Consider the following 15105-nt stretch of genomic DNA (forward strand, 5'->3'; position numbering starts at 1 on the left):
CACAGGTCTTCCACCACATATCCGCACCGACGTTCAGCAGGGATACTCTAGCAGCATGTCCGACTTTCCCAAAACCATCCGGTCGATTGCGATCGACAAGAATGGGGACATCGATGTCTTGCAGGTGAAGACGGTACCCTTCCCCGCTGCGGCCCCGGGCGATGTGATTGTGAAGGTGGGTACATGCGAGGTGTTGACCTCTGCTGTAGTTATGTTTACAATATGTGCAGGTAGCATATGCAGGTGTTAACTTCATTGATACATATCACCGGTGAGTCGACGGGTTAGAGTTGGCAGCCTGGTCGTACAATTACATGGAGCGGGTCGTAGGAAGGGAATCTACCCTATCAAATCGTTCCCCCAGACTTTGGGCATGGAGGCATCGGGTACCATCGTTGGGCTGCCTACGGATGAGAAGGTTCTCGCAGACGAGCAATACAAGAAGCGCGGGTTCAAGGTTGGCGATAAGGTAGCGTTGGTAAGTCGAAACAATCAATACCGTGTATCGTACCGCTTTGACAAGTGTGAATCGCTCTAGCTGCAATTTGGCGTGCATGGGGAATACGCGTCTGTTCCCTGGGCAAAGGTCTATTCTGTGCCCGAGTCTGTCTCTTTAAAGACTGCAGCAGCTGCTCTGCTCCAAGGTGCGTGCTTTGGCATTTCTCATTTTGTCCGTGGTAAATATGTTGCCTACAGGGCTCACTGCTTTGACCTTCGTTACGGAGGCGTACAATGTGAAGAAGGGCGACTACGTCTTTATTCACACAATCGCAGGAGGTCTGGGTCTCATTTTCAGCCAGCTGGCGAAGCAACGCGGCGCGATCGTGATAGGGACTACATCCACACCGGAGAAGGCAGCAGTCGCAAAAGCGCACGGCGCCGACCACGTCATTCTATACCCCACAGAGAACACTGTCGAGCGCGTGCTGGAGATCACCAACGGCGAGGGCGTACATGTCGTCTACGATGGTGTCGGTAAAGATACGTGCGTACTCTCTCGCGCTGCGTGCCAGCCTTGGCCTGATGCGCCATCAGGTTCCTGAACGACTTCAAGCTTGCGAGACGCAAAGCGACTATCGTGGTGGTCGGTGCCGCCTCGGGGCCAGTGGAACCTATTCCACCTCTCAAGTTGGTGGAGAAGAACCTAGCTTTACTCCGCCCCACGTCAGTCCTTGTTATTCCCTCGCCTGTTTTGGATGTGTATCGACAATTTTTCCTCTGACAACAGGTTGATGAACTACACATACACCCCCGAAGAAGCGCTTCACTACGGATCGGAACTCTTCAGCCTCATCGCAACAGGGGTGGTCAAAATCAACATCTTCAAGGAGTATCCATTCACGACTGAGGGCGTACAGGAAGCACAAACCGATCTGACGACACGGAGCGGGAAGACAATTGGGAAGTTGGTAATTAAGATCGCAGGCAACTGAAGAAGCAATCCGTACTGTATGAATACCTATCCTTGCACAAGGCCCTGTAACCTCATTTCATAGAAGAGAAACGTTGTATTCTGCGCCGGAACATCCACAAGGTGCTCGCTGATCGCTCCGCTTGAGCGCTTGAGCTTCTACGTGTGTTCATTCTTACGTGCTCCGCAGTTTCGTCTCCTGTAATTCCTACAAAAGGTACGTCTCGTGGGAGTACTCTCCGGATATGATTCTTCGTGAGTCTCAACTTCGTACGGAGATCAACTTGAAATGCGCTTGCACTGGTTTGGGGACGCAAACATCGATATCACAAGTATTGCGGCGTGTAGAAATCTTTACCAGGAATAAGAGAGGATGACCTCGAAGGCGCCTTGCGCACTTCTCCTCGTACATGTTTAAGTTGAGCACAACAATGCAGCTGTCACTTCAAGATGGACTTACCCGCCTCAACTGTACATACTGGTAGGCGCCGGGATGCGCCGATCTGAATTTCTGGATCTGGGATCAAGCGGCAGTCCCCGAGGACACCGACAGCCAGCTGCCAGTGCCTGTGAGTGGGAGAACTTGAGACAGCGTCTCACGCGGAATGCGGACTCAATCAGCCAATCTCAGTCCGAACCACGTCGGCGCCGTACATGCCACTCAAACCCACGAATTTGGACATATGGTGAGGAGCTTGCTCTTGCATCGAGCAAGCGCCTGTCTTGATGCTGTTCTGATCAGGCCAGCATCCGGAGTCTGTCCGATTTGCAAGAGACAGACCACCTCTCTCCGATCGCATTACAGCTCTATTCATCGTCTTATTTGCAAGGTCAGATATGCAAGTGATCCAAAGATCCAAGTGAAGATAGTGCGGGATAGCAGAGATAATCTATTCCATTGCCTCGGATGTGTATACAAGCATGCCTCCCCAAGGTCTCTGCAGGTAGGCGATGAAGTCTACTCGACTTTAGATTCAGAAAATCAACCCTCAATGTTCAATGCAACAGCGTCATGCTGCTTCTTGCACATTTGTCATGCTTCCCTTGCGGATACGGCTCCCTGGTTTGCGCCGTCCGGCTGCTGAGAAAAACTCGGAGGAAGAAATACAGTTCCTGTATATTCGGAAGCCTAGTGACTCCCAAGTAGACGACTTCGAAATGCACGAGGTCGATGGAATGTTGAAGACAGAACCAACTGATAGTGATACACTGGATGAGATGAACCAACAGCGTGAGCAAATTTCGGATGTTGGTCTTAGTTCCCAGCTCATTATTCCCTAATTTGTGGTATGGAATCTGATATAGCTGAAATGGACGTAGACGTTGAAGATGAAATGCACGCGGATACTGAGGGTGGGAGCTCACGCCAGAAGACGATGTACGAGGAGGAGGAGGAGATATATTCCGGACCAGGTCCCAATCAGGAATGTCAGATCGTTTCACAGGGGAGTCCCGAAAGGCAGTCAAGTGCTTCGCAATATCACGACTCAAAATCCCCGCCACCACCCGCGACATTGAGCTTACCGTCTGCTTCATCCAACCACAAAACTCTCAGCCCCGTCACGGACACTCCTCAGCAGACGGACCAGACTAACCCCTGCGAAGCTTGTACATCCTCTGATCGTGTCATCGTGGATACAGAAGCTCTGCACGTTTCGGGTGATGATCTACCGTCCGATCAGATTTGCGCAAGCACCGATCGCGAATGTGACACTGTCCGGAATGAATCCTCTCATGTACAACAGCCCACGCCCCCGCTAAGCAGTCCCGCCCTCTCCCCTGCTGACTATATGCGGGCAACACCTTCAGTGTTGAAAACAGTGGATCCATCTACAGGATCTCGCTCATCCATACAATCCAGGCGTTCATTAGCTTTTAGCCCAATCTCCCGCACCCCATCTCTTATCATAGGGCGTTCATCGCGCGGGACTGAACAGCCGTCTTTCGCTGACCGTCTACCATCTGCCACGGCTGCGGCATCAGGTTCCGGTCCTCATGTATCTTCTATACCCAGAAGTCTTTCTTATTGTAGCATCAGCTCGGACATTTCGATAAAAGTGGAGACCTCTCAGCCGTCTCCAGCTCAATCCTTCGTGGCAGGATTGTCGTCTTCCCCAGGCGTGTCATTCCTCGCAGACATACTGTCTGGTCTCGGCTTCGACACCGATGTGCTGCTCGACGCGCTCAGTTGCACGGAGGACGAATGGTGCAAAGTCAAAGCAGAGGTCCTCCGGAGAGGCAGGTTTGCAGACTGGTGTATTCTCAGCCTCGGCTTGCAGTCTCGCTCCGAGCAACTCGCACGCTTCTCCCTTGACGTCGACGAAGATGAGCTGGGCAAGAAATGTGACAGTGCGGCGTCCTTTATTAAGGGGTTATCAACTTCAGACCGGCACGCGTACCTTTCCACGGCGTTATCGGACCTTGGCTTTGACCGTGAAGACTTGCTAGATGCCTTGTGCAGGCTAAAAGAAGACGTCGAATGGATCACCATTAAGGACAAAATATATGAAAATGGTGGGCAGTTCGGGTTCGCAGATTGGGTGCTGGTCAAGTGGGGATTGCGGAGGAGATTGGGGCGACTGAACAGATCGCGTGCTCGTGGATAATGTCAGTTCGCGAGCTGTCTCATATTTCTTTAGGTTCATCATCTCCGTTGAATCCATGGACCCAATGTTGTATACTTAACGTTGCCTTTGCATGGGGAAGTTTGTTGTATGCTGTACCTGCTCTCGTATCTGACATCTCGTTTGTACTGCTTTCAATTTGGTCTATGTACTGAATGATGTTGCTTTGTTTGTATATATCTTCCATTTGTCGTGTGTTGTGACTCTGAATTGTATAGGCGGAAGTATTCTTTGGGCCTAAGAGGGATTCCATTGAAATACTGTCTTGGCAAGTTCAGTCTCGAGACACTTTCCAAGATGTATGATCCCCACTGGTTGAATGCGCATTCTGGATTCTATGGATCTTTCCAGCATCTTTCGTAGTAGTCGCATCTTGAACACTTACCTGATGTGGAGATGTCTGATTCATACTTTGATGCAGACGCCGGCGCTCGCCCTCCGAAAACCGCTCTAACCGGATACGCCGAAACTTGGCCCCATTGGTGACGTTAATCCACTGACTAGAGTTCTATGCACTTCCATCTTCAAGCTTCATTCTGTAGTCTCGTAGTCATTAAATCCGCAGTTTAGTTATCTTTGGTACACCTCCGTCTGTTGCTGTCGAGGCTCACTTGAAACTTCTCTCAAGTCAACCATTGTCCAGTCCTACCTGGAAACAAACTTGAGATATACATAATGACGCGTCCGTAAGACATTATTATCAGACTCTTTGACAGAATAATCGGACTTTCTAATATGCGTTTATCAGATCTGCACTGCTGGAACGCTGTTCAGTTTGCAAGATGAAAGTTCGTTCTTATAAACACCATTACACCAGTGTCCACCAGCGATCTTGTGCGGTGAAGTTTCTCGACAATCCGAAGAATATCGTACAGGTGGTTCGAAATGGTGACGACGAGCTCTTTCATTGTCCAAGTTGCGACTTTGCAAGCCGCTATCCGCGCAGCCTCCAGGTAAGTTACCCATTCAATTCAGTTGTCATGTTTAGCTGTTCAAACGATGCTGGGTGCCATATCTAGCGACATGCTATCAGAAGTTGTACGTCCAAATACTTGTCTCTGCGTCAAACGCGGTGCGTGGGACGAACCGAACAAGACAGAAGGAAACAAGAGAAGGGGCGTATAAGAGATGCGCCCACGTCTAGTTGCGTGCAGCGGAACGAAGCTGATACGGAGGACGTCGACATGAACCTAGAGCGAGATGACCTCGAAGACGATGAAGCTACATCTGACCGTATGCCTGCAGTACAATTTCGGTGTCTTATATCTTGGGGTTGACCTTTAAGCTTTCTCACAGAGGCGAGTGTTTGTCAAAACGAGGAAGATGTGGAAGGACACGCGGAAGACGTTACTCTGCCAGACCTTCCCCAGGAAGATGGTACAACGGAACGCGATCTGAACCATGCGGAGAGCAGGGCTGCAGAATTGACCGAAGAACTAGATATTATGGATTTAGAGCAATTCCACCTCGAATGGCCGGAAGAATTGGATGATGACTCCCCCGTGTCGGACGCTACATCTGAGCCCCATGCACGCGTTCTCCATAGCCCAACTGCTGCCCTAGCACATCATTCTACAGAGGTAGAACCTGTGTATCTGTCGAGTCTTTCCCATCCTCCCGACCTCGACACAACGTCCCCTCCTCTGGACCGTTCGCACCACACAGATCAGCTGGAAACGATAGGCGCCGCATCTCTCTTGTTACCCAGAAGCCGCGACAGTACGAGCAAATCAGGACGTCAGAGTTCACCGCCTGTAGTTCAGCCTAAATCGCGGTCCGCACGCCTAGCGTGCCTTGCAGACGTGCTGTCTGACCTAGGATTTGATTCCGATGCGCTGCTCAACGCGCTCAGTTGCACGGAAGACGAGTGGGATCCAGTCAACAAGATGGTCATCAAGAGAGGCAGATTCGCAGATTGGATCCACCTCAAGAAGAGACTGCGAGCTCGGGCGGCAAAGGTATCGTCGCATTCCTCCCGTAACATTGATGAGGATGTAAATGCAAAGCCTCCGCCGAGAGGTGTTGTGGAATCTTTTGTGAATACCTTATCGTCGTCGGACCGACATGCGTATCTTGTTGCCATGTTCTCCGACCTGGGTTTTGATGCGGAAGATGTGCTTGATGATCTGTGCGGGATGGAAGAAGAGTGGGCAGTGATCAAGGAGAACATCATCCGCTTGGGCGGGCAATTCGCCTTTGCAGACTGGGTACTGGTGAAATGGGGGTTACGAACGAGAGCAGCCCGACTACAGGCGACGGCTTCCGATTCATGATACGGTGACACCCTCGATCCCCTACATTTCATCGTCTCTTTTTGGTTTGTGGTTCCATGATGCAGGATGTATACCGTCATTGACTTGATCCTCACTTTGTCGTGCGTTTAGCAATGCTTTCTGCTGTCCTTTGCATTTAACGAGTCCTTGCTGTCGTTTGTTTGTCGTGTGCAAGTTCACACCTTCTTTTATGTCTACTTCGGATGTTCTTACTAGCAGAACTTTGAACACGACCAAGTGCATTAAAGGCAATAAGGTATTGGTATTATCGGTAAGGATATTAATGGCGAAGGTATCAAAAGTACTATAAAAAGTCGGTCATTATAACATAGTATGTATCATGGATATCGAGGCGTCGCAATCGTAGAATAAGGATCGTAAAATCAACCAGAAGTAGAAGCGAAAACACCTGAGGGCTAGGCACCAGTCGCCGTCGCCGTTACCGTCACCGTCGCCACGGTCGTCGACGCCGCAGGGTCGCTAGAAGAGCTAGCGACGTCCTTTGCGGCTGCCGCAGGAGCAGGAGGGGCGGGAGCCGGAGGCGGGCCACCGTTCGTCGGCGGTGAAACAGGAGGGCTCACAGGTGGCCGGGGTGCGCCAGCGGGAGGCTGGGGTGCACCTACGGGGGGCTGAGGCGCACCCGCGGGGGGCTGGGGTGCACCCGCAGGGGGCGCGGGCGCACCGGGGGGAACAGCGCGGGCGCGCATGTCTTCAGGGTGGGGAGCGGCTGGGGGAGCCACTGGGGTATTGGGAGGGTTGGAAGGAAGAGATGGCGACAAAGGGTTCGCGCCAGCCGCGAAAGGGTTGATCGGAGGGTTGATCGGAGGGCTAACAGGGAGGCCAGCGGGAGCACCGGAAGGAGCGGCAGCGGCGCTGGAGGTCGCGGCATCCGCTGCCATCCCATCGTAGGTGAACGTCGGCTGTGCAGAGGATGAGCTCGCGGTGTCGGAAGAGCTGACCGAGTAGGAATAGGTCATGTCAGGCCCGTCGCGCGCAGTATGATTGGAAGACGACCCAGGAATGGAGGTGGGGACGGTGGCTAACAAGGTGCTGGTCGCCTGGGACAGCGCCTCTTGAACCTGAGAGAGCTGCTGGGGAGCGAGGGAGGACAACACATCGAGGACGTTTTCCTTTGTTACACTGACACTGAGACCGAGCGCGGACAAGACCGGGGTGAGGATCGTCTCCAGCGTCGGACCCACGAGAGGCAATCCCCCAAGGGTGCTGATGATACTATCCAGCTGACCCAGCTGCCTCGTGTCGTAGTGCTGGTTGATCCCTGTGGGTAGACCGATGTGTGAGCGACGATAGACATGAAACATAAACCGAGATCTTACCAAGTGGATCCCGCCCCTGCATGTGAACGTGCATGGAATCACGTCTTCCGGCCGTCTTCATAGTGGACGAACTCGAGATCATGTCGTGGTGGTCGTGGAACCCATGGTGCGGTTCGGGGGCGGGAGCTGCCAAACTCGACGACGACGAGGAGATCGCAAGGGTCGCGAGAATAAGAGAGGAAGAAGGAGTGAGTCTCATGATGATCGTGTAGAGCGATAGCAGATAGATAGCACGACGATAGCAGTAGGCACAGGCGTTCTCGTCAAGAGATCGTAGTGGTCAAAGGTAGAGAACTGAGGACAAGAGAGACGAAGAGGACCGCCTTTTATACATCAGGCAGCATAGGAGCTTCGGTGCTGACAGTGAGAGAGTCGCATAGTACCGATCGAAGATGGTCAGCCTCGAAATGCGCACCATGCGCTAGCCAACCCATGTGTACAAGGCAAATATAGCGCCGCTGCGAGTAGAACAACAAGATTCGCCCCGCTTACAGTTCGTGATCTAGAATCCTTGCATTTTGGAGCATTTTTTGAATCAATATGTGGGTGCGAATCTACGCCATGTCGAGAGTCGAGACGCGTCTGACTCTATGGGCTGCGGGGACGCGTTCCCGCACGTGACCGTTAGCCACCAGACCACAGCGCTAGATCGATCGCGCTCAAGCTGTCGCAGTCGGGATTTGTACTGCGGCGTGGACGCCGCTCCCTCACTAGCGCGAACGCAGGCCCAAGAACTGGTACGCGAGGAATCGAATAACCTCGGTCCCAGCTCGGTATGTACGTGCACCCTGCGAATATAAGACACTCGAAGAACTGAGCTGCAACGGCATCCTGACGAACGTTTCCGAAGATAGTTCCTCTACTGTGTCGATCGCTAAGTGTGCCGCCGCCACACAGGAGAAATCTCGTTGATCCCAAAATCTCGGCTTGGGAATGACTCGCGGATGGGGCTGCATCTCCGATGGTCCGCCGTTGCTAAGGATAGAAAACATTACCGGTCCTGAGTATAATAATGTTGCCAGAGTAAGGTGTGGCGAAGCGAGGCGGCGGCCTCACGCAGTGTCATTGAATTTGCCGCGGCCCGTACAGCGCGCATTAGCAGAATTAAAGGCAAAGGCGACTGGCCCACGGCATCAGGCAAAAACTGGGAACGGCTGCAGCCGTGGACGAAGCGAAGCATCTTCGTCCACCGGGCTCAGAGCATGCAGGGGGGTTGAAAGCAGATAATGATAGCATCGGGTTGTGGATGCAAACAAGTCCTTTGCACAAAAGTCAGCCTGCCCCGCTCCTACCTCGGTACTCCAACTCAAAGAGATCGTCCTGACCATCCCACCTCCTCCCGTTTCTCCATGGTGTTGACCCACTCCCTGACCGTGCGCTCGCCATAAGCATGTCCCAGAATTCTGATAATGACGCCAGGAAAGGTCTGCCGATGCAAGACGAGAGGAAGCACCACCCTAATGCCGCAAAGCTGAACAGATAAGCCAGTTCAGCATATTATCATCGAGCAGAGATAGTAAATCGATAGTCACAGCAATATTGCCAACAGCAAGAAAAGGGGAGCTAGACTTGACATGGACACATCACTTCCAGAAAATGCCATGGTGGTCGTGGAAGATGACGAAGACAGCAGCACAGTATGTACTCAGGCCTCAGGCTGTACATGTGCTGTGCTCCATCTGTTATCTGATAAGAATTAAGATGAGCCAAAGCTGTGACCCCCATAGCTTGGCGCCAAGCTTTCATGCTTACTCCCCCGCAACTTGAAGCGTAGTTTCGCTCGTCCATCGTCTCAGCTTCCCCCGTCGTCCTTCAGAAGTGTAAGGAAAGATATATGCGCACTTGAAGTTGTTCTGACTATCTGCATCACAGACGAACCGGACGATCGGTACGTCACCAACTACGTACCGCTCTCTCGGCCCACACGCAAATTCTTCGACCTGAGAGCCTGAGACTCCCGCGTTCAGCCTCTCGAACGACGAATGGTTTCCCTCATGGTACCCGTGAAAAATACCGAGCATTACACCCTGTCTACGCGTGCCGGAGTATTACAGCCTGATACAGCTGTGAGTAGAGCAATGGCAAAATGTGTCGGTCATATGATTTCTAGACCTTTGTAGAACACCGACGGTGTGGTACCCGATCTTCTCTATAGGTCCAGAAATAGCAACGACGTCGAACGAGTACCCGCGCATCAGCATCCAGATCCTTTCTCGTTGCGTAATGGTATCAAAACCGAGGAGGAGCTGGCCGTTTTACGACGGAATGCGGGTAAGAAAGTAGAGAGATATCAACGAAAGCAAAATAATGTACGTCTGCTTCAGTTGGGTATTGCAGAAGCTGACAAATTTGCAGCTCATCACGTACTTGCTCAAGACGATGGATGAGCATACCGAAGAAGCTAAAAGCGAAGAGCAGGCTGCACGATTACCCGTAAGATCCCAGATCCTTACTATGGCTGCAGGTTAACGGACGACGACACGTAGGTCAAAATTGCGATATGGGCAAGCCTGGTAGCCAATCTCATTCTGTGCATTTTGCAACGTACGTAAAGTAATCGAGTTGTTTCTAGTAGCCCTAATGTCATAAATTTCAGTGTATGGCGCCTTCTCGTCAGGCTCGCTCTCCCTTATTGCTACAGGGGTTGATTCGGTATTCGACTTCGGAAGCAATGTGATGTTATTCTGGCTGCATAAGAAGGCAGCAGAATTGGACGTCAACAAGTGGCCGGTCGGTGGCTCTAGACTGGAGACGATTGGCAATGTTGTCTACGGTATCTACACAGTATTTCCGCGACTGCGTGTTCTTCAAGCTAACACTCTTCTCTAGGTTTCTTGTGTGTACCCTCCGATAGCGTTCATCTTCTGATCTGATTTTTTCTCTTTAGAATGGGCGCCGCTAACCTTGTAGTAATAGTGGAGTCCGTACAGACAATCGTCACTCATTCAAGCAAAAATGACACGAATGAATTTCATATACCTTCGCTTGTAGCGGTTGGAGCTGCTCTAGGTATGATGCGTTCTCTTCATATCCGCCTTCCGTTGACTAGTTACTCATTAGGTGTGAAGTTTGTGCTCTTCTTGTACTGCATGTCCGTGCGCAAGGCATCGAGCCAAGTCCAGGTACTGTGGGAAGACCACCGCAACGATCTATTTGTCAACGGCTTTGGTAAGGATAGAACCTCTCCTGCAGATACGGCGTGCCTGATTTTGTTTTCACGCAGGTCTCCTCATGTCTGCAGGTGGAAGCAGGCTGCGATGGTGTACGCCTTTTCTTTCAAATTCTCTTCGTTATTTCATGTATTCTGCACCCCCCAGATCTGGATCCCGTGGGCGCTATCATCGTGTGTTATATTTTCCCCACAGGAGGATAGCACCTCACCGCCGCACTAGATCGGTGTCGGCGTCATCCTCGCATGGGGCCGTGAGGTTTACAGAGAATTCGAGTTGCTAGCGGGCAAGTCCGCACCGCACGATTTCATGCAGCTACTGGTCTACAAAACGATGACGTTCAGCGACGAGATCGACAAAGTCGACACCGTGCGGGCATATCACGTTAGCATGCAAGTCTCATCCTACGTTGGTGTACTGACACTATCCGTCTGCAGAGCGGTCCAGTAGGTCCTATTCTTTCTCACGAGCTGGCTGATGCTTTACGCTGTTTGCTGACGTTGCACCATAGGATTACTATGTCGAGATTGACGTTGTCATGGACGGGAATACTCCGCTATGGAAGGCGCACGACATTAGCCAGCAGCTGCAAGACAAGCTCGAAGTATTGCCTAACGTAGGACGGGCATTTGTCCATGTCGACCACGAGACAACTCACACTCCCGTTCGTCCCTTTCCTCTCGCTCAACCTTTACCCTAATTCCTTTTGCTTACAGGAACACCGAAAAGTAGTTTGAATTGTAGACTGATCCAAGACAATCTCTGTACCACATATAACTGCATCACATCACCGATAGATTGTGATTATGCTCCCTTGCTGACATTATGACGTCGTAGCACCCTAGTTACTCTTGTCCATGCTTCCAACCCTGTATTTGCTCTATACCCCGATCATATTCCTGCAAAAGGTCTTTGCCATGCTGCGAAGCGGTTGATGGCACGGGTAAAATGCTATTGTAAGGCGCGGCAGGGTAAATGCCGCTAGCGACAACAGACGAGCCCGAAGGCAGGCTGGGATATGGCGGTGGCACGATGAAGGCCGGTCCGTCGTACGGTATGGTGCCCCCCTCGGTGTACTTGCGGATCCGAGGTTCATCCTTCGCCCACTCTTGGATGCTGTGCACGCTCGATATGAGAATCATTGAGAGAAGGGGCGACTGGGCATTGCTCACCACTTCAGTATCTTGGGGTGTCGTGTGCAGAAATGTGCAGTTATGACTTCCTACACTCGATACACATTAGATATGTCCGACTGATAGAGCTCAGTAAAGGTCTCACCGCCCAGATACCGTTTTTGTACTCGTCCTTCATCCACTCGACCATAGCCCAACGAACGGTCTGCACATAGATGTTGCGATTGTACGCAATACTGTTGTGATCCTTCGCGTCCGCCTTACCATACCCAGGCCTGGAAACTGCATGAAAGTTCGCAATGGAATGTCGAATTAATATTCACGTACTCGTTGAAATACGGCAGATCGATCAAGATCATACTCTGAATCGAGACCACGACTTGCAGGAGTGTAGACTTTGGAGACCATTGTTCCTCTGGGCTGTATTAAAGGCAGCATTACTTTGGAACACCAGATAAAATAAGCGACACTGTACCGTCCGGCCCACGTCCCAAGTAGCGACAAGCAAACCTTGCCGTTGTTGTACAGATTCGGGTTGAAGCGCACCCTGCCTCCGCCGGTTGTGCGAAGATGCATCAAGGGAGGTGCGTTCGGATAATTGAGCGGAATGTAGCAGTCAAATTCGAATAGTCCACCAGCGTAGGGTGTACCTTCAGGGCCGGCAATCATTATCTTGCTAAAAAAAAGCCGGAGATTAAAGGTGCAACTTCCCGGAAGGAGGCAATCTACTCACATAGCATCATTTCGCACCTCATCGACACGAACCCATACGCCAACCGGTAGACTGGTCGCCATCACAGCAAGCTCTTTGATGAGATGCAGCCTGTCCTTCGGGTTTCTGGTGGACGAGGCGGTGACCGCAAGCTCTTTCGCATACCTGAATTCGGGGTAGCTGAACCCATCGCCGTTGGACGATGGTTGCGAAAGCGTGACGTAGCGGAACGCTAGACGTTCACACTCCTGGGCATATGTCCTCTCGAGAGCGATCGAGGGATCTGGTGCTTTACCTTTGCGCCTCTTGGAGTCCTCCTGCGACATGTCGTCAGCCTTCTGGAGGACGGTGGAAGGGGCCTTCCCCAGGAGCGTCATGGCGCGTTCGATGTCGTCCCGCGCGACGATAATATCACCGCAGAGTGATGTCGCCTTCACCATGGTGTCCGTCACATCCCCAGCGTCTTGGCCAGCGCCGTCTTCGAACATGCTGGAGGCCCCCGCCAGAAACGTCTCGCACTGTTTGGTGAGCTTCTTGAAGTGTACGTACAGAGGAGGGGCTTTGACGAGTTGCGAGTCTTTGGCTTTCTCCCAGACAATCTCTGCGTCACCCCACATCCATTCTTCCAACCCGCAGCTCTTCTCTATTTCCCACCGTTGGCCGATGAGAACCTGTCCGAAGTCAGCTTGAAATCTACCGGTAACGCAGCATCGCACAATAACCAGCGCACCTCAATCGTCAGTTCGCAGTCTGCCATTCGCCTCAATAGTGCCAACATTGCATGATAGACGTCAATGCGAGAAATCCAGTCTGTGACAGAGTCGTTCCGTAACAGGTCGCCGAGTAAATCAGGAAGCTGAGACAGAGAAAGTAGGGCCTCTGTTGAAGCATGCGGAAGCATATCGTAGATCTGAGCCGCATCGGAGTATTGAGATGGAAGAAATTGAGTTATTGTCGTTAACGCGCGGACGACAATCTCGTCCCAATGCGCAGCCAATTCGTCTATTCGGGAAGCATGGGCCTCTGTGGAGGTGAAGCCTGCACCTCCCCTTCCACGGCCCTTTCCGAGTCCTCGAGAATGCCAAAGGTCGGTGAAGTCAGCACCCGTGCCATAGCCAGTTCCTCCGGGGCCTACAGAATTCACTTGCGTGCTGCGGTACTTGGCAGCTGCTTCCTTTGCACGGCTGTCAGACGTTGCACGCTCACTGAGATACTGTCTATCAAAGCCGCCCAGCGCTTCGAAGAGCGCGATCGCGCGGACCTCGGCGCAACACGTCAAGGCAGGACAAGTATCTGCGCCGTCCTTGCCTTCTCCCTTGCAAGAAAGCGGACATGTAACCGCAGTTAGACATCCACGGCAGTGGTTGGTCCTACATTTCTTGCAAGGGATATGAAGGAGCCGCAGCAGACTAGGAGGTGGCATCTGGGTAGAATACGTTACCTGGCACGAGTTGACGTTAGACAGCATCTGCACCTTTGGACGGGATTCGACCACGTACATGACCGCGGGGTGAGGAAAGTTCTTCTCCACACTGACACCGTTTTGTTCCTATGAATAATTCATGATAGCGTTCGAGCTTCTTGTCCGGCGTAACATCGTGATCTTCTTCAACTTCATACGCTTTCCTCTTCCCCTTCGAAGGACCAGTTACCTGTTGGGGAACCTCGTCGAGTGCCTCCCATTCCTTTGCCAGACGCTTTGCGAGGGCCTCATCGTCTTCCCGGGTAAGATCTATGACCTCTTCATCGTGACCACGGTCAGCGTTCGAGGATGTTCCCGCAGAAGGGGCGGGTTGTGCATTGTCGGCCCAGTCTTGCTGCAGCTTCCTGGCGAGAGCTTCGCTTTCTTCTTGAGCTTTGATTTTTGCCAGCACGGATTCGAGAGGCTCCTCTTCATCATCGCTAATGGTAATGACCTCAGAGCGCTGTGGCGTGCGGCGCTTTGTTCTGCTTGAAGGCTCAGACGTGTCATGATCAGAATAGCGGCGTTTTCGTGTTCTCATTTCAGACAGATGGATATTGTGAGAGTATAGGCGCGAATTTAAGTGAGAAAAGACGCGTATCAACACGCAGATGCACCTTTTGGAGATGGTTGTGTCGAAGAAAGGCTCCTGTACTGCATGGGCCCCCGGAAGCTCTGCACTGCAGAAGGTCGTGTGCCAGCCAATGAGTGCTACCTCCCCATTCTGAGAAGACGGAGATCCCCGGGGTCCTGTCTGAGGATTGCCCTTCCGAAAAAGGAAAGCGATATGGCAGCGATATGGAATGCAGCTGCCGCGGCTGACACTGGCAGCGACAGTTATCTTTCCAGAGTTATCCCACAACTTTCATTCGTATCTTTGCTGTGTCATATCTGTTGTCTCTGCTTTTAGTTTGCATTTCTCCAACGAATTGTCATTAATATCTTGCCGCAGCGAAGTTCGACTACGCCCGTTCAATATCTAA

At 51.9% G+C, this 15105-nt stretch overlaps 6 protein-coding genes across 6 annotated transcripts; 4 read left to right on the top strand and 2 right to left on the bottom strand.

Moving 5' to 3' along the window:
- Nucleotides 1-55: 55 nt before the first annotated feature.
- On the top strand, nt 56-1433 carry SCP_0101180 (Probable quinone; the record flags this gene model as incomplete). The annotated part of the gene is made up of 7 exons (XM_027752357.1): nt 56-175; nt 231-271; nt 331-478; nt 539-644; nt 697-985; nt 1036-1164; nt 1229-1433. 7 exons carry the CDS (start codon nt 56-58, stop codon nt 1431-1433), a joined length of 1038 nt encoding a protein of 345 aa, XP_027608158.1.
- A 632-nt stretch (nt 1434-2065) lies between these two features.
- SCP_0101190 (hypothetical protein) lies at nt 2066-4017 on the top strand (the record flags this gene model as incomplete). The annotated part of the gene is made up of 4 exons (XM_027752358.1): nt 2066-2097; nt 2154-2355; nt 2420-2642; nt 2717-4017. The coding sequence occupies 4 exons, from the start codon at nt 2066-2068 to the stop codon at nt 4015-4017; spliced, it is 1758 nt and encodes a 585-aa protein (XP_027608159.1).
- A 1202-nt stretch (nt 4018-5219) lies between these two features.
- SCP_0101200 (hypothetical protein) lies at nt 5220-6308 on the top strand (the record flags this gene model as incomplete). Its single annotated transcript, XM_027752359.1, has 2 exons — nt 5220-5268; nt 5332-6308. The coding sequence occupies 2 exons, from the start codon at nt 5220-5222 to the stop codon at nt 6306-6308; spliced, it is 1026 nt and encodes a 341-aa protein (XP_027608160.1).
- Nucleotides 6309-6724: 416 nt separating this feature from the next.
- Nucleotides 6725-7844, bottom strand: SCP_0101210 (hypothetical protein; the record flags this gene model as incomplete). Its single annotated transcript, XM_027752360.1, has 2 exons — nt 6725-7587; nt 7646-7844. 2 exons carry the CDS (start codon nt 7842-7844, stop codon nt 6725-6727), a joined length of 1062 nt encoding a protein of 353 aa, XP_027608161.1.
- A 1795-nt stretch (nt 7845-9639) lies between these two features.
- SCP_0101220 (CDF manganese transporter) lies at nt 9640-11552 on the top strand (the record flags this gene model as incomplete). The annotated part of the gene is made up of 14 exons (XM_027752361.1): nt 9640-9711; nt 9766-9954; nt 10001-10078; nt 10132-10189; nt 10242-10418; nt 10475-10481; nt 10533-10654; nt 10706-10813; nt 10869-10907; nt 10963-10988; nt 11038-11199; nt 11253-11261; nt 11327-11479; nt 11532-11552. 14 exons carry the CDS (start codon nt 9640-9642, stop codon nt 11550-11552), a joined length of 1221 nt encoding a protein of 406 aa, XP_027608162.1.
- Nucleotides 11553-11660: 108 nt separating this feature from the next.
- On the bottom strand, nt 11661-14663 carry SCP_0101230 (Baculoviral IAP repeat-containing protein; the record flags this gene model as incomplete). The annotated part of the gene is made up of 8 exons (XM_027752362.1): nt 11661-11931; nt 11988-12037; nt 12094-12223; nt 12276-12368; nt 12424-12624; nt 12682-13331; nt 13391-14101; nt 14160-14663. The coding sequence occupies 8 exons, from the start codon at nt 14661-14663 to the stop codon at nt 11661-11663; spliced, it is 2610 nt and encodes an 869-aa protein (XP_027608163.1).
- Between the last annotated feature and the right edge of the window lie 442 nt (nt 14664-15105).

The sequence above is a fragment of the Sparassis crispa genome, assembly GCF_003851025.1.
Source record: "Sparassis crispa DNA, contig_000000F, whole genome shotgun sequence".
NCBI classification, from domain to species: domain Eukaryota; kingdom Fungi; phylum Basidiomycota; class Agaricomycetes; order Polyporales; family Sparassidaceae; genus Sparassis; species Sparassis crispa.